The sequence below is a fragment of the Lissotriton vulgaris genome, chromosome 4_1, assembly GCF_964263255.1.
Source record: "Lissotriton vulgaris chromosome 4_1, aLisVul1.2, whole genome shotgun sequence".
Taxonomy (NCBI): Eukaryota; Metazoa; Chordata; class Amphibia; order Caudata; family Salamandridae; genus Lissotriton; species Lissotriton vulgaris.
In genome coordinates this window covers 1514981538-1515000573 of record NC_141691.1, presented here as the reverse complement: position 1 = coordinate 1515000573, position 19036 = coordinate 1514981538, and the positions used below count along the sequence as shown (strand labels likewise).

Sequence of the window (19036 nt, the reverse complement as noted above, 5' to 3'; positions counted from 1 at the left end):
AAGTCTTGAGTTTCACCGGTTGGTTGATGTGAAACTGGGTCGGAACTTTGGGAATAAACTTAGGATGAGTTCTAAGTGTCACACAATCTTTTGAAAAATGTAGGAAAGGTTCTGATATAGTGAACGCTTGTATCTCACTTACACTCCGGGTTGAAGTGAGGGCTAACAGAATAGCCACTTTCCAAGTCAAGAATTTAAGTTCCGATTTATGAATTGGTTCAAAAGGCCTTTTCAGCAACTGAGATAACACAATATTGAGATCCCACTCAGGAGGAGGAGGCCGCACTGGAGGGAAAACTCGAAACAATCCTTTAAGGAACTGTTTAATTAAAGAAGAAGAGCACAAAGATGGTTTGTTGTAACTCTTCCTGAATCTGGATATGGCAGCAAGGTGAACTTTGATAGAAGAAAAAGCGAGACCTGATCTGGCTAGAGACAGCAGATAAGGCAGAATCTTCTCTGGAGGAGCCTGTAGTGGATGGACGTCATGCTCTCCGCACCATAAACAGAATCTCTTCCATTTGAAGCGATAGGTTCTGATGGTAGACTGTGCACGAGCCTGAGATAGAACAGCTCTACAGTCTGGAGAAATCTCTAGGTCCTTAAACTCTAAGAAATCAGGAGCCAGGCGTGCAAGTGTAGCGACTGAGGATCTGGATGAAGTATTTGTCCTTCCTCTCTTGTTAGCATTGAAAGCGTCGGTTTGAGGCGCAGTGGAGGGTGATGGGAGAGTATCAGAAGCTCCTGGAACCAATACTGTCTCGGCCAGCGAGGAGCAATTAGGATTAGAGAGCAACGCTCTCTCTTCATTTTCTGTAGAACCTTTGGGATGAGAGGAATCGGTGGGAAGGCATATGCAAAGATTCCGGTCCACCTCATCAACAGGGCATTTCCTCTCGATCCTTGCTGGTGGAACCTGCTGGCAAAGTATATGCATTTGCTGTTCTGTTGCTTGGCAAACAGGTCCAGCGTTGGTGTGCCCCAGAGCTGGAAAATTGTTTCCACTTGGCGTTGTTCGAGTTCCCACTCGTGACATCCTGTGAACAATCTGCTGAGATCGTCGGCCAGAGAATTCTGAATTCCCTGAACATGTTCCGCTCTGAGGGAAATTTTGTGGTGGAGTAACCATTCCCACATTTCCTGCGCTTGAAGAGACAGGGCCAGAGATTTTGTGCCCCCTTGCTTGTTTACGTAAAACATGCTGGTGGTGTTGTCCGTGCGCACCAGTACTGCAGAGCCTGCAATTCTTGGCAGGAAGGCTCGCAAGGACAGGAAAATTGCCCCCAACTCGAGGCAGTTGATGTGTTTGTGCTTGTACTGATGGGACCACCGTCCCTGCACCTGAAGGTCCTGGAGATGACCTCCCCAACCCTCCATGGAGGCATCTGTCGTTAGAGTAAATTCCGGTAGAGTCTGAAGAAAAGTGAGCCCCGGAGACAAATTGTTCTTTGCCGCCCACCACAGAAGAGCTTGTTTTATCTTGGGTGTGACCTTGATACGATCCTCGAAAGATCCGTCTATCTGCCGCCACTGTCGATGCAATTCCTCCTGGAGAGGCCTCATTCTGAGTCGAGCCAGTGGAACCAGATGGAGTGCGGAGGAACACATCCCTAGCAGGGAAACAAACTGTCGGACCGAAAGAGACTTTTTTGACCGTATTTGACTTGCCAGCTTTGTGATCTTGTCCTGACGAATTTGGGTTAAGAAGGCCTTGCACTGAGAAGTGTCTAGTACTGCTCCCAGGAACGTCAGAATTTGTTTGGGTTGAAGTTGAGATTTTTTGGCGTTGAGGGTCAAACCCAGATTCGAGAACATTGACAGAGCACTCTTGACCGATTGCCTTGTTGAAGTCCTCGTCGGACTCTTTATTAACCAATCGTCGAGGTACGGGAACACTTGGATTCCCTGTGACCTCAACGCAGCTGCAACTGGGACTAGAGTCTTGGTAAAGATTCTTGGTGCAGACTTCAGGCCGAAAGGGAGCACCTTGAATTGAAAATGGACACCAGCCACTGTGAATCTCAGATACTTGCGGTGGTTTGGATGAATTGGAATGTGGAAGTAAGCGTCTTCCATATCCAGGGAAGCCATGAAATCTCCCTCCATGAGGCAATTGAGGACATCCGTGAGTGTCACCATGCGGAAACTCTGCTTTTTCAGATATTTGTTTAAGTTTCGTAGATCCAGAATTGGACGCCACTCTCCTGAAACCTTTTCCACAAGGAAGAAGCGAGAATAAAACCCCTGATTTTTCTGGGATGTTGGGACTTTCTCTATCGCATTTTTGTGCAGCATTTTCATGGCTTCCATGTATAACAAATGAAGACGAGGAGGGGAGGGACCCCTGGGCGGTAATGTTGGAGGTTTCTGCAAGAACTCCAGAGTGTGTCCGTGTTTGACTATGTCCAGAACCCACTGATCTGAAGTTATCTTCCGCCACTGTTGATAAAAGGCGGAAATCTTGGCGCCCACGGGGAGGGAGGGAAGGGAGGATGGTGTCCGGCAAAACTCACTGGCGTTTATTTGAATCACGTCCCTGGTAGTTAGAACGTCGTTTCCCTCCTTGACGAGAGAAACCCGCTGACGATGACTGCCGATAGGACTGCTGGTAGTACGGCTTATTTTGAGGTTGATACTGGCGGTTTTGTTGATTTTGATAATGTCCTCTTGATGAAAAACCACGGCCTCTTGCTCCTCTGAAAAAACCTCGCTTATACTGTAGTGCACCAAGCGATTTGGCCGTATCAGTATCCGTTTTTATCGCAAGCAATGCTTTATCTATGTGCTTGCCAAACAATAACTCGCCATTATAGGCCATGTCCAGTATTTTGGTCTGGACCTCAGGTCTGAAAGAAGTCGCCTTGAGCCATCCTTGCCGTCTGAGAACTGCCGCTCCGGCCAATTGTCTAAAGGCTGTATTAGATACATCGAGGGCGCAATCGATAATCTCAGAAGCTGCCCGCTCGCCTTCCAAGACAACCTTCCTGACCTCTTCAACACGGTCATCGGGAACCAAATTGATGAACTCCGACAGATCTGACCACATTTGTCTGTCGTACCGTGCTAAAATTGCCAAAGAATTAGCAATCTTGACAGTAGCAGCGGCATTAGCCGAGAACTTCTTCCCAATTGCATCCAATCTCCTGCCCTCTTTGTCTGGAGGCGTTGAAAGTGGTGCAACCGGATTTTTGGATCGTTGTTGAGCCGCTTGTGAAATCACTGAGTCAGGACGCGGATGACCAATCAAACATGAAGGAGTGTCCGGTGGTGCTCGGTACTTCTTGTCGACTCTTGGAAGAACCGCCGGGATGGAAGCTGGCGTCTTCATAATATCAATCCCTTCTTTCCAGATATAGTCAATGATAGGGATAGATCTGGACACCCTTCTATACCCTTCTTTGAAATCATGAAGAAAACAGTCGGTTTGTTCAACCGAAACTGTGATTGCAAATCGAGCAGCTGCCCGGTGCATGATGTTATGAAAACCTCCTATGTCTTCTGGCGGAGAATCTGAAGGTTTTGGCAGATTAGGAGAGGGCATAGGAATGACGTAATCATTCCATGGTTCCGTAGGCGTGGAATCCGGAAGTTCCCCATCCTCCCTTTCATCCTCATCTGGAGATGAGATGTCAACATCCTGACCTCCAGTCCCGGGGTCAACATCCTGCCTTGGAGAGTGTGAAGGATGTGGCGGTGGATTTACTGGCATGTCCTCTGGCACAGTATTTGGAGTAGGCAGAGTTGGTGGAAACCTCTGACGATAATCGGCCAGCATGGCCTGCAAATCCTGTACTAGAGCAGACGGAAGATGAGTCGTGTCTTCTGTGTGTTGTTGCTCCTGATGATAAGGAGTAGCTAAATTTTCCTGATAGTAATGAACCTCATCATCATCCTCATCCTCTTGATATTTTATGTGCAACTGGGAAGGGTGATGGGCCACTCCAAAAGGATCATCATCATCATCCTCTTCATTATCCGAATCTGCCTCCACGTAATTTTCCAAGATATGCGAAGGCAAGAGGGGAGACAAATGAGAGTAACTCTGTCTCTGAAAAGATTTCATCTGAAAATGGGTATACTGCACCCTAACCGGAGAGGTGGGCAATAAATGCGTAGACGGCACATTCAAAGATGCCAGCGCTGCTGTCGATGGCAAAAGTGAGACAGATGTGTGAGTTGCCGATATTGTCGTCGACGGTATCGTCACAGGTATTGTAATCATGGATGAAGACTTCTTGGAAGGCGTCCTAGTAGACGGATCCGTCGACGGACTCCTCGTCGTCGAGCTAGTCGTCGACGGAGCTGTAACCTTCGTCGACGTGTTTGTCGTCGACGGGCCTGTCGTCGACAGGGTCTTCGTCGACGAGCTTTTCGTCGACGGGCCCTTCGTCGACGGGCCCTCCGTCGACGGGCCCTCCGTCGACGGGATCTTCGTCGACGGGATCTTCGTCGACTGGGTCTTCGTCGACGGGATAGTGGAAGTCTTCGTCGACGGGGGAGCCGTCGACGAGAGCGTCGACGGAAGCGATGACGAACGCTTCAAAGATGGTGATTTGGTCGTCGACGGTAGACTCGTCGACGACGCGCTTTTCTTTGACGATCTTGTCTCAGAAGAAGAAGCCATGACGGACATCACAGGAGAAGTAATTGCTGAGGTGGTAACAGTATTTGAAGAAGTAGAAGACGTAGAATAGGTGGTAACAGTGAGAGAAGACACTAAAGTGACAGCTTTAGTGCGGACTGTACTCACAGTAGAAGACTCTGTTGACGCAGCACTCCTTGTGGATTCAGAGGGTTTATGAGAGAACTTAGGTTTTTTCAATCTCTCAGGGGAACACCTCTCTTTGGAACTGGCTCTCTTACTTGAAGTAGAGGCTCTGTCCTCGTCATCTCTGACAGACGACTTCAGCCACAAAAGAACTCTCGCCTCTCTATCCCTTTTGGTCTTAGGAGGGAAGGTTCGACATATCCTGCAATCCTTCACAACATGTGAAGGATGCAAACAATAAATACAGTCCGAGTGCTCGTCGTCCACGTGAACTCTCTTCTTGAAGCATGAAGCACAGGCCTTGAATAAAGCCTTCTTTTCCGACATCTTGAAAGAATTGAAGAAATTTCTGAAGAAAACTGAGTAGGCACTAGGGAGACTCCCTTACACACGAAGTGCGGTGAAAATCTGAGGAGAACTGCCTGGGCTGGGAAGGTTCTAGAGGGTGAGGTTAGCTGATTGGCTGAGGCTACATTTTCAGTTCTTTTTACATAATGAGGTAGATAGGCTGCTAAGTTTTGGGCCTAGTTGGGCCTATATCCTTTTTTAGCCTACTACTAATGGTTTTTAGGCACTGCTATATATATATATAATTTACCGTGGGACTCCCGCCTCGACGACGGGGAATGATTCAGGCATGTGAATCTATGAAAGATACCCCAATACTGGATAAGTTATAGTTAGCTCAGGTAACTATAACAGCTTTATTTCACTGGCTTTGTATGAGCCTAACTAGAACATCTCTGTAAACTTTGTTTTTTTCCAGTGAATATATAGATATATGTAGGTTTTGTATGATGGAAACTACCTTTAAAATCTGTGCAACAAACAATAGGAGGTTTAAAAAAAACTAATAGATTGCACATGCAATAAAGACATTACAAGTGATCTACTTCCGTTGCAATAAAAGGTTATCCTGCTGAACAAGCGATAGATATTAACAAACGTTAGCTCCTCTTTGACAAGTGGGGGGGAAAACTGCTCTTGTAACGTCTAGTGGTGGCAGCCAAGTAAATAGTGGTGGGGACCGCGTTTGAGTGTCAATGACACTGGTCTCAGTCTACAACTTGCTGTGAACAGTATGGAATATACTGAGTTTGTAAAACATGATTTGCACTATACAAGTTGCCAAGTACACATTTTACAGCTCTGGAGCAAGCTGACTGAACTTTGATCGAATACATACAGGCCAAAATAGCCATAAAAAAATGGGCCTAATAAACAGACGGAGTAGACAAGCGTCCTCATGAATGGTCTACATTTGCTATAACACCTGGAAGTTGGCTGTGGGGGTGGGGGGGGGGGGGGGGGGAACAGCCCTGGAAAAACATATGTAACTTATTACAGAAACTTCAATTTTTCATGGGGTGGGAGTGCATGGATGGGGGAATTTTGGGTTATTTCAAATTTAGCAATAAGGTGTGGTTAGGAAATTATGGGCAGAATGTACTGGCTATGTGCCTCTTTATATTTGAGTGGTATGCTGCTCAAAACTCAGATATATGTTAAAAAAAATATATAGATTATCTTACAAAGGCGATTGGTGCCACGGTCGTGTGGTTCAGCTGTGTTGTAACTGAAGAAAGTTATACCCCACTACACTGATGTTTGTAGATCAACCTGTAATTGATGAAGATACTCTGCACTGCAACATTTCAAACAGGAGACATGTGCGTTGCAGGCAAATTTCAGTTGTGAATCAATTAACCCCTTCCATGCTGGTGACGAACCCCAGCCGTCACGCTCTGCGGCGCTCGTGTGCTGATGACGGCTGGGGTTCGTCACGGCCCGCCCTGTTCTTTTGTTTACCGCACAGCAGCGGAAACGGCCCAGCATGGAAGGGGTTAAAGCAAACAGCCCTCTCACCAGTTAGTATAAATGGATACATTTCTTAACTATGTCAAACTTTGAGAACAAAACATCTAATATGACAACAAAAAACACTCAACGCTAAACATCTACTCTCCATTACTGCAAACTTATTCTATTAACAGGACAAGTCAAGTCCTGAAATTGTCACGCAAGTTAAGCCAGTTTCACAACCTTGCGAGTGAAATTGAATACAGAATAAAAGCCATGCTTCATAGTTTATCAAACTACAGCCTATTTACAATACCCCCTTTGGTGCCCCCAACATTATCAGTCCATGCGCTTATAAAGGCCGGAATAACCATAATGCACGGCTAAATGAATCAACTGCGTTTTCTTACGTTCTTCCACAGTTCAACAGTTTTCCAAAAAAACAATAATACACATTCTATGCATACTATGCTGGAAACTATAGCTTTATGAATTGCTCCACAGTTCCCGTTAACATTGGTCAAAAATGAGTTATAAAATGGCAGATTCTGAGCAAACCAAATAATTATGAAAAAATTGGCAGCTGAACAAATTATCTCCGCAAATGTACTTTACAACACTCGCGAATAAGCAAACTAGGTTATTCGGTACTTCGAAGCAGACATTGTTCAATAGGCAATATTAATATTCATGTTAACCATTGGACAATTGTATTTAATTAGGACAGCACCAATTCACTAGGATGGCCAAACCAGTGCTGCTTTACTCACCCAGTGTCTCCTAAACCATGAAGGAAGATCACCTACAACAAAAAGGGAGAATAAGTAAGATCTATATCGCATCCCAGCCTGCCAATCATACAAAACAAAACAGATTCAGAAAGCACAAATGAACCATCTTCATTATGAACTTGGCTCCCACACTGAACAAATTGTATCAGTATGCTCCTATACAAGGTATCTGAATTTGTTCACAAGAGCAAGTTACTTACCTTCGGTAATACCTTATCTGGTAAAGACTCCATCTAGCCGCAATATTCCAAAGGCATCAGACTGGATGCAGAAATGTTTAAGCAGTACCCCTGCGCACCAGTAGGTAGAGCCATTCAGCTCTGTGTCTGCCACACTGGATGTGACTTGCGCTGTGCCCATATCATAATGCAGAGCACTATCCATTGTGGGATGGCCAGTTTCTGCACTGCCTTTCCTTTCTTAGCTCCACCATGGCCCATAACTCGAGCGATCAGTGTAGAGTGACAATCCTCTTTTTGGGTCCAGACAGTGGAGTCTCTTCTTGAGAAAGAGGAGTCATAGAAGAGAAGGTAGGCATGGTAAGGGTTTGGCCTACATCAAATGGTGTCAAAACATTCGGAAGAAAGGATGCACAGTTCCTCAGAGCTGGGTAAAAGGTGGTATAAGTAGGTTGTACAGAGAGGGCCTGTAGTTCCAGTGAACTACAGGTCCTCTCTGTACAACCTCCTTAGAGGAGGACAAGGCGACTAGAAAGGCAGTTTTAATAGTCAGCAAACAAATCGGGATGTTCTGTAAAGGCTCAATAGGAGAGCACAGGAAGAAGGTAAGGATCAGGTCAAGATCCTACAAAGGCATAATAAATGGACTGGGGGTAAAAAATGTGCAGTAGTCCTTTCAGGAACCTAGTCACAACAGGTAACTTGAATAAAGAAGGTTGGACTGGCAACCACAAATATGCCGAAATGGTAGACAGATAACCTTTAACAGTGTCCAGAACAGAGCCCTGCTGGGCCAAAAAAGGAACAAATAGAACTACTTTGGATAAGAGTGCAGAAAGGGAGCCAAAGCTTCTGGATGCACACCATGAAACATATTTTGCCCACCAGCGGGTGTATGCAGTCTTTGTGGAAGGACACCTAGGTGACAGAATAATCATAAAAAAAGGTAAAAAGCGGTTAACTGTCACCATTGATTCTACAAGCATGAAGAGTGCGCAGGTTCTGGTGCAAAATCATCTCCTGCTGCTGCAACAGAAGATCCTTCTGAAGGGGCAGCCTGATCAGAGGACCAACACTCATGCTCAGAAGCTTAACTTAGGCCTGGTTGTTCCTGATCTTCTGAAGAACTCTGGGCAGCAGGTCTATCAGCGGAAAGGCGTACACAAGTTTCACTTAAGAAGAAAAGCGTCTCCGAGCGAGAATCCCCTTGGAAAATACAGAGCGTAAAACTGCTGACACTGCTCGTTCTTGGCAGTGGTGAACAGATCTAACCAAGGCTCTCCTCAGTCTTGAAAGAGACCATGCACCATCTCCAGGTGTAGACACTATTTGAGATCTGCTAGGCATCCACGGCCGAGTATGTCTTCCCCTGGCCCCCCAGGAGATGAACCTGCCCTGAAGTTCCAGCCATGTCCTCTTGACAAAGGGTCAACGAATCCAACCACCCTGTTTGCTACAGTATCACATGGCTGTGGTGTTTCACTTGCTTCCCTTGATCAAAGGAAGAAAGGCTTTCAGGGCAAACTGAAACGCCCAGAGCTCCAAAGCCGGACTCCGCCATAGACCAGAGTGCTCTGATCTCTACCTCCCCCTGATGGCCACTCCAGTCCAGGCATGACCCATCTGTCACTACCACCAGCTCTGGGTAAGGAAGAGAAAGGGGTTTGCCACTGACCCAATCGAGGTTCGTTAGCCACCACTGCAAGTATCTTGCAGTTCCCTCTGAGATCTGGACCAGGTCGGAAATATTCCCATGCTGCTGTGCCTAATGGGACTTCAGGTCCCACTGCAGATCCCTCATTTGCCAACATGAACATGTTACAAGAAGGATGGAGGAGGCATGAGGCACAGCACCCTCAGTCAGTCTCACTGAAATTGAGGTTAGAGACCGACACAACGGAATCAAAGACCGAATATCCTGGACTCCTCGCTCTTGAGGACAGGCTGCACTGTGTCAAGAACAGCTCAGATGAAAGGTGGCTTCTAAGAGGGAGTCAGGTGCAACTTTGGCATCTTGATAGTAAAACCTTGCGGAAGCTGGAGCTCGGTCAAGTCAATCATTGAGGTAAGGGAAGACTGGAACCCCTGGATTTTGCAAGTATGCTGCAACCACCGCCATCACTTTTGTGAACACCTGAGGGTTGCTGGTAAGGCCAAAGGGGATAATGGCAAACTGGAAGTGTTCTAGACCCACATGAACCACAGGTAGCTCCTGTGGATGAGCCGGATGGGGATGTGGAAATATGCGTCCTGCAAGTCCAATGCCAACATTCCAGTCTCCAGGGTAAACAGGACATAAGCTAAGGGGAGCATTTTTCTGAACTTCTCCTTTTTAGGTTTCGCCCTGCGAATCGATCGCGAAGCGATCGTCGCAGCGAAAACTATTGTGATCGTTTCTGCTTTCAAGGAGTCAAGGGAGACAGGAGACAAGTGATGTGCACACGCAACCTTCCGAACTGGGATCAGGTCGTGCGCGCTTCCTGTCTCCCATGGCTCCTTGGAAGCAGGCACACACACGCACTCACACACACACACACACACACATACAGACACCCCCCCCCACCGCCGCGCATAGACACAGTCACACACACACACACACACACACACACACACACACACATAGAGATCCCCCCCAACACCCACCCGCCCCGCCGCCGCGCATACACACACGCATGCACACACACATAGAGAAACCCCCACTTGTATTTTGCGTTTTCATTTTAATCTGCATGGTAGCAATGATCACGGGGTGTGCTTATGTTATTGAGTGAGTGCTACAACTAATTTCTATAGGTGCTAGATCTTCGCCGCGCCATTCCCGTGCAGCTGCTGGGCGCGCCATGCTGTACTCTTTGCTGACTTTGTATACACTGCTTCCCTCCCCTCTTCCGGGCAGCCGCTGCCTAAGAGTCCCGCCAGCTGTTGGGCACGCCGTGCAGGCAGACTCAAACCGTTTTACTCTGCGTTTGCAGATTGGTGCATTGACTACATGAGTTACTCACACTTGGGCTTGTGACACGTGAGAGGTCTTTATGTCACCTAGCAAACCCGCCCATATCCATGGAAGCTTCTTCTGCCCAGTGTGTTTAAGAGCAAGTTTGGTTCGACCGTGTTTTGCCAAGACCCACGGTGAATCTGCCGGTGCTAGAGTTGTAGCAGACATCTTCCTTAAGATTTCCAGCTCTGGTCTCTTTACAAAGGACACAAGTGATGGGCGGGGGAGGGGTTTGCACAATGTCCCTGTAGGGTCTGAGATAACCTCCTTCAATGAATTGGTTCGTGTTTCTGTTTGCTTTGTGTCCTCGTAACATGGGCTGCGGTTTTGTAAACAGACATCCATTCCTTTCATCATGCAGAGCCCACTGACTTCTAATGTTTGCGATTTACTTATTTATTTAAAGTTTTATAGAGCGCGAACTTGATCCGTGAGGGTATCAGAGCGCTTTACAGGTTGAAGGAGTAATACAGAGAGAATAGCAATAAGTCAGGGGGGGTAAATAGCGATGAGGGTCCTATAGTAGGCAGGGAATCAAAGGGGTATGTACAAGGAAGGAGGGGGTGAAAAGGTACAAGGAGCATTTTACAGAATAAATAATTATACGTTAGGGAGGAAAGTGCAGGGGTGCTTTACGTTAACACAGTGATCAAGGATCATACATCATCATACAATAGAACAGGGTATCACAAAGGTGATAAGTCTCTCGGTGCTAGTGGCACGGGTTAGTCGAGGAATTTAGCCATGAGGAAGGATTTAGCCTCCTAAGCGATGTTTAGGGTGAGGCGTTTTCACAGTAAATGAATTAACATGAACACATTTATTTACTTTAAAAGCAGTTAACTAGACAGGGCACTGTTGTGGTTGCATGGCGACACTGACCTTTTAATCCATGGGCATTTCCCCAGTCGGCAGGAGCCCTTGGAGATTGGTTTTGAAATTAAAAGTTCCAATCCTTCGCTTTCCTTTTAAAAATCATTTTTTTCAGGTGTGTCGGCACCTTATTTCATGAAAAGCAAATCAAACTGCCTATCCAGAGAAGTGGAACTTTTGAAAGAAAATGTGAAGTCTTCCTTAACTAAAATGTTGCAAGATTTCCGTTTTAATGTCTGGTCAGTTTCCATAGGTTAAACAAGTGTTTGCAATGCAATAGGTCTCACATTTATGCGAGTTTAAGCCATTGACATTGTAAATGACAATGCCTTTTATTTATGTTTTCAAAACAAATACGTAAATAAAAGGCATTGTCATTTACAATGCCAATGGCTCAAATTCTCACAAATGCGAAACCTATTGCATTGTAAATGCTTGTTCAGATAGAAGTTGAGAAGGCAACAGTCTAGGATATGACGAAGGCCTTCGTCCTTTTTTGGCCACCAGAAAGTAGTTGGAATAGCAACCAACACATACTTCTGATGCCGGTGGCCTTCTTTGGCCAAAAGAGCAAACACTTACTGACAGAGCAAGGAGAGGCGATCCTCTGTCAGTTGGTCATAAGTGAGTGGGGGTATCCAGGAAAAGAATGGAGCAGCCCTTCTGGATAATTTGCAAAATCCACCTGTCTGATTTTATTTACTGGTGATGGTAGTTCCTGCCTCCCAATGAGTGCCCTGCTGGTTTAAGGGCAACCTAACAGGGGTTTGGAAGATGCAGCTGCCAGTGGAGTATGGGCTGACCTGTCCTCTGGGTGGTGGTCCCACATGATCTTTGGTAACCATGTCCGTGGCCTTAATCGGGCTAGGAACCATGTTAATCTTGGTTGACGCAGTGGTAGCCTCTACAGTAGCTAGAGAAGGTGCAAAAGGCAGACTGGAGTTGGTGAGGGGCCATGGATAGGCCCCAGGACCTAGCTGTAGCTCTGCCATCCCTAAAGCGCTCAAGCGCTGAGTCTGCCTTCCATCCAAGAGGCAAGAGCCATCAAAAGGCATGTTCACGAGTGAGGCTTCGACATCCCCCGAGATGCCAGTGGTTCTCAGTCAGTTGTGCAGTCTCAGCGCCACAGACTATGAAATCACTCTACCCAGCAAGATGGTTGTGTCAAGCCCACATCTGATGGTGAACTTTGCGGCATCCTGCCCATCACCAATTACTTGAGAGAGTATTGTTCCGGCCTCCTCCAAGATCATGTTGTATGAACAGAGTCCACCGTGGGGCTCTTTGTGTCAAGCTAGAATCCTCTTGTATGAATCCAAGGAAACCCACAGTAAATGTATTATTTCAGCAGCCTCGTGCTAAAATCTCATTTGGGTTGCATAAAACAGACAATGAGACAGAAAAAAAATTCTGTTGCTGTTATGGATTCTCCTCCAATACAAATGCAAATGACAGTGTTACTCAAAGAGTACAGACGAAACAGTGCTCAAGTGTGTGAATAAACATAAAATTAGATAGACACTATAAATGCTCCTTGGTTCCCAATACAAGTTGTTCAAATATACATGTGTGTACCACATAGCACAATGAAGATAACAAATTATCAAGGAACCAAAGGAGAAGTATATTGACGTTTCGACCTCTCGTGAGTATAGGGTCTCCACAAGACAAAGTCGCCTGGCTCAATACCTGCATATTTTGGGAGACAGAAAACAGACCAGTCTCAGTCTGCATTGGACACACACGTCTGTATAGTGTATAATGTGTGGGTTAAATAGACCTACCAATGTATATCAGAGAGGGGTATGTGTGAACCAACAAGATCACTGGATGTCTACTAAAGAACCGCAAGAAAGTCTGTCAACAGAGTGGCCTTATACTCATTGGGAGAGAAATTCTCCTGCTTAAATTATATTTCAACTGAATGCCTTACAAGTCCTCCGAATCCAATCTGGACTGTAGATACCTGAGAAGTATATACACCACTATCATACTTCAAGTCAATTACTTCACATTCAAAAAAACTCTAGCAATAGGGCATAATCTCACACCAAGGAAAACATGCAGGAGTACAATGTTACTCCGTACACCTAATAACCATGAGTGTAAACTATCTTCATCAGGAAAGCAACCCAAACCTTATAGTTATTTAAGGGCACCCTAGGGCCTAAAAACAATTATCCCATGTACATATACATCAACAGTGGCCATCTGGTGAACAGAAGTACAAGGCCAAGATCACAGAATTTCATTCCAATTGTGTGGTGGCGCGCAAACATGGTGGTAGAAATTATCAAGTCGTGCCCAAAAGGTCTAGATATCACGTAGTGTGTAAATTAGGAGACTGCGGCTAGCAGGAGCAAATAACGCATGTCCTTTGATCATGCACAGTGGAAATCATGCAGTTTAATTCCAAAAATGGGTCCCATTCCTGATGTAGATGGTTTATACTCCCTGTTCCCAAGAGCACAGAGTAGCACTGTACTCCTGCATGTTTTCTTTGGTGTGAGGCTATGCCCTATTGCTAGGGCATTTTGAATATGAAGTAATTGACTTGAAGACTTGAAGTGAGATAGTGATGCATTTACTTATCAGATATCTACCGTCCAGATTGGATTCGGAGGACTTGTATGAAATTCAGTTGAAATACAATTTAAGCTGGAGAATTACTCCCCTACAGAGCATAAGGTAACACTGTTGACAGACTTTCCAGCGGTTTTGCAGTGGACATAGTGATATTGTTGGTTTACACATACCCTACTCAGATATACATTGGCAAGTTTATTTAACACATGCATACTATTCACTATACAGCCGTGTGTCCAATGTAGACTGATGATTGGTCTATTTTCTGTCTCTCGACATATGCAGATATTGAGCCAGAAGACTTTGTCCTGATGAGACCCTTACACTCTCAAGGGGTAAAAACATCGACAGATATCTGCTTTGTTTCTTTGATTATTTGTAATCCTCATTGTGCTATGTTGTACACTCATGTATATCTGAACAACTTGGCTTAAGAAACGAGGAACATTTTGGGGTCTTTTGTATATATAGTTTAATGTTTATGGAAACACTTAAGCACTGCGTCGTCTGCATTATTTATGAGTCACACTGTCATTTGCATTTGTATTGGAGGAGAATACATAACAGAAACTTTTTCAGTTGGTGTCCGTTTTATGCAACCCAAATGAGAATTTATCACGAGGATGCTGAAACAATACATTTACTGTGGGCCTCCCCTGATTTTTACAAGAGGATTCCAACTTGACACAAAGAGCTCCACGTTTTATATAAGGTATTTTGACTCTGGTCCCCATGAGCAGAGAGAATTGTCCTTGTGACACTACACATCCTCAGAGATCATGGGCAGCACATGCGCAACTGAATCCCACACTGTGTTGAAATCAGCACAAAAGGCATGCAATGTTCACCAACCGCAGTGCTAGGCTGAAGAGACAATCCTCTTACCAAAGATATCCAGCCTTTTCGATTCCCCATCTGGTGAAGTGGTATGTAATGTGCCTGAATTGATCGTAAAAATGGAGGATTGGACCAGCTCTCCGGGGTGGGGTGCTTGGTGAGGAAACTGGTGTCCCTGGGCGATGACTGCAAGCAATTGTCCTGTGCACAGGAGCTTCTGTTCAGTGCTTGGACCAGGCCTAAAGGAGGACATCTGTAACAGTGTCATTGAATAGGAGTAAGGGTTCTCAAGGGGCGACTCCAGACTGAAGCATCTGTGTCAAGACGTTTGTCTGGACTGCCATTGTGGGCAGCTGAAGGTCCAGGACCTTAGGGGACCTCTGCACCACCATTGTGAATTGGGCAATCTCCTCCATAGCCAAGAAAGGCTGTATCTGGTGAGGTGTCCAAATCACAGGCATCCACCAGTTGGATCATACAGGGTGTGATGGTAACCATAAGAGCACTGGGACTTCTCCCAACCGCCACCCTCTCCAAGCCTGTCACAAGAAAAAAGCGCTGCCTCTGACGGCATGGTACCGATTTGCAACAGAGCCGTCATCGGGCGATGCCCATCCGGCTCTGTGTTGAAGTCAAGAATAACAATGGGGCTTGAACCGTTGCAGGGAACCAGGAGCCAACGACGCCCATCCAGCTCTGTAGGAGTCAGGTATAGAGATGGGGCCTATGCCTCCACAGGGAATCAGGAGCTTTGTCACTGGAGCCGGTGAAGGAGAAGATCGCGTTCAGCACTGCACTGCATCCAGGACAGGATCCAAAGGGCTCGACTGGCACAGACGGTGAACCTGGGGGCAGAGAACCAGTAGGGGCCCCACGATACCAGTGAGGTCCAAACAGGCTCCAGAGGAGTTCGGGCCATCTAAATAGGAGATGCATAGCCTCATAAAGCTCCTCTAGTTAGGAGGGGTTAGCTTCGGCTCCGAAAAACTCAGAGGGGCTGAGCAGACACTGGCACAGGATCCACGACTGAGCTAGACCTAGAGTGCCGACGCTCCTGTGCCAGGTCTGATCGCCCAATGTTAGGCAGCAAGGATCGTGAAGGGCTGTTCCCTCATTGCCTTGGGGTCCATGCACAGCAATGCTCGCAGGTCTTGGAGTACTGGTCCCGCTACAAACACCAGAGGCAAACCAGATGCGGCTAAGTCAAAGACGTCTGCCTGTGACAGGTACCACATGGCTTGAAGCATGCAGGCTTCTTTGGAGAAAACTCAAGCACACCATAAGTAGAAATTTTTAAAAATGGCTCGACAAAAAGTCAAGTAGAAAGTCGGTCAAAAAAGACGGTGGTGGGGGCGTGGCTACGATGGCGGCCTGAACGGACGTGCTTTGTGAGGCTCCCCGGCCCAATGCCCCATAGCACGGTGTAAACTGCAGAAATCCCCCCAGAACCCAGCTTAAACTTGCATCGCTGGGTGGCACCCCACCGCAACACCCCCCTGGCCAAAATCCGGACCGGCGGAGGACACCGTCGCCCCATTGCGCCCGCTGCTGCTGAGACCGAGGTGACCGGCGCAATGGCGGCGCGGAGCTGAAGCTGCCCGGCGGGACCGGAGAAGGGAGAGCGGTCTGCAGTCCTACGGCGCTACCCCACCAGAGACGGTGAGAGACACTCGGATCCCAGCGGCGGCTGCGCGACCAGCGCCTGGCGTCCTCTGCACTCGGGGACCGCGCGAGGATCCGGCGGGTCCCCGCAAATCTAGCCCCCGGTCCGGGCCTACACCGTGACCGGACGGGACCCCTCCCTGGGGAGTCCGGTCCAACCAAAGCTGCCGCGCCTCACCTGCCGACCACACACAGCCAGCACCTAGCTCCGACCCCCCCCCCCGCCTGGAGCTCGGTTTCGAGGGAGAGCCTCGCCCCGGGGCTGGAACACCACCCGCCGCTACTGGCTCCCCCGCGGGGACAGCGCCATACCAGAGGCCCCCGGCGCGGGGCCTGTCTTTGCTGCGACCTCGCTCTGAAACACCTGGGCCCTCCTGCGCCGCGGCCCCGGCCTGCTACCTCTGGCCCCCTGTGGACTGGGAGCCACGTGGGACCACTACAGGGATTCAATCACACGGGACCCTGCTTTGCCACTAAGGTCCCCCAGCTCCAGCTTGAGGACACTCCTGCGTTGCTCTGCCAGACCACGCTGCACACGTTCAGGAAGCAAACACCTCTGAGGCCTCTAGAGAGACAGACGGCATCCCTGGCACTGGAGCACGGCGGACGGCCGGCCTGCTGCCCTGCTCCCCGGCTTGGGGCCTGCTCACGCCTGAGGGATCGGCGCTCCTAGCGCTCACAGCAGCTCTTGCACATCGACCGCCCCCACCAGCAGGGTTCCCCTGACTCCGAGGGGTCATCGGTGCCCCATCTTCAGGGAACTGACCTTACCTGATTTGATCCCCACACTACCGGCGGGAGCCTGACCTTACTGCCCGTGGTTGAGTGCTCGTTTCTCCCGGCACGCCCACCCTGGGTACCCTGTGGGTCTCTCCCACGGAACCGCATCCGGCCTCTATCTCTCGACTACAACGCTCTAGGCGCCAGACTGCCGGAGCGCTACATCCCGCTCCAGAAGCCATCTGCGCGACTCCGCCGGAGTGACCGCCAGGCCTTGCGGACTCTGCATCTCACACCAAAGGAGCGCTACCTGAGTCCCTCTTACCCCCCAGTCCGGTTCTACGAGTTCCTAACTTTGACATCATGACGCACTCCAGCCGCAAAGGGACTCGGAACATCGTGGACCTCTTGAGCAAAAATGCACCGAAAGTGGAGAAGTCACAAACAGCGGCCTCCCCGAAGCCCCAAGCAAGCCCCCGGGGACAGGAAGAGGACAATGCCCCCATCACTAAAGCCTTCCTGGCCTCCCTCTTCAATACCCTGAGGGAGGATTTTCAAACCCTGAAACAAGAACTGACGGGGGAGCAACGGGAACTGCGCCGAGACCTGGACGGCCTGGGCGAGCGGGTAGCCTCGGTGGAGGAGTCGGACCAGTCACGCAGCATGGAGGTGGAGAGGCTGCAGCAAGAGATCCTTCGACTCCAGGACCAACAAGTAGACTTGCAATCGCACTCAGAGGACCTTGAGAACCGCTTCGGCGGAACAACATACGGGTCCGTGGAGTCCCGTTGAAAGCAGTGAAGAATGATCTGGTTGCCTATTTGCAAGCACTGTTCCGGGAGATTTTGGGCGAACCTCAGGACTTTGAGGTACGAATCGACAGGGCGCACAGGGTTGGCCTGGCGCGCCGGGAGTCAGCCCCTCCACCGGATATTCTGGCTTTCCTACCGGATTTTCCCCTCAAGGAACGCATTCTACGGGAGGCCCGCAGGGCACAGCCTATCCGGTTCCGCGACGAACCCGTGGCTCTTTTCCAGGACCTTTCTCCCATCACTCTACAGAAGCGCAAGTCCTTCCGGATAGCAACAAACTTCTTGAGAGACAATGGGGTACCCTACTCCTGGGGCCATCCGTTCCGCCTGATCTTTAAGTGGAATGGCTCACTCCATCAGCTCAGATCGCTCCGCGACACTTGTGCCTTACTGAACATTGAAATGCCAGAGGGGTCCGAATCCAGAGACGCATCCCCACGTAGATCACAGGATGACTCGTCACGGCGGCCGAGGGACAGCTGGCAAACAGTGCGACGAAGACGCTCCCCGAGACGCGTCCCGAAACCGGACCCTGCCACGGTCGCTCAAGAGCGGGAGGCGGCTGTGCAAGAAGTGGCGGACAACACTGCAACAGATCTGTAAGACTAAGTATGCTTGGGGGTTTTCTTTCACGCTGTAATAACCTGGGGCGAAAGGTCGGGGGGCCGCTAATTCGGCTGCAACCATGGTACCCCTTCTATTGACTTTCTACGGACCTGTGTCATACACAATTAGGCCCGAGACTCTGACTAGTTCCAGTTTTGGGGTTTGTTCTGGGGAGGAGGGAGGGGCGAAAGGGGGGGTGGGGGGGGAGGTGGGCTCTGTTGATCCTGCGGGGGCACATCTTGTTGGGGTTAGGGAGGTTCTCTCGGGACGGGGGGAGGGAGGGGCTGGGGGGGGTACGATGTTGCGGGCAGGGCAGGGTGGGGGACGAGGGCGGAGACCAGTATGCCAGGGGACTCCTACAGGTTTCAGATGTTGACTACGGCATGTCGAGCACGACTGCGCTACAC

At 48.7% G+C, this 19036-nt stretch overlaps 1 protein-coding gene across 1 annotated transcript in view; it reads right to left on the bottom strand.

The window, feature by feature from the left end:
• LYPLA1 (lysophospholipase 1) overlaps positions 1-19036 on the bottom strand; it is a 375654-nt gene that overhangs the window by 252636 nt on the left and 103982 nt on the right. Inside the window, exon 2 of the mRNA XM_086965753.1 lies at positions 7339-7370. Within this exon, the coding sequence (XP_086821879.1) occupies positions 7339-7370 (32 nt within the window). The remainder of the gene's footprint in view (positions 1-7338; positions 7371-19036) is intronic.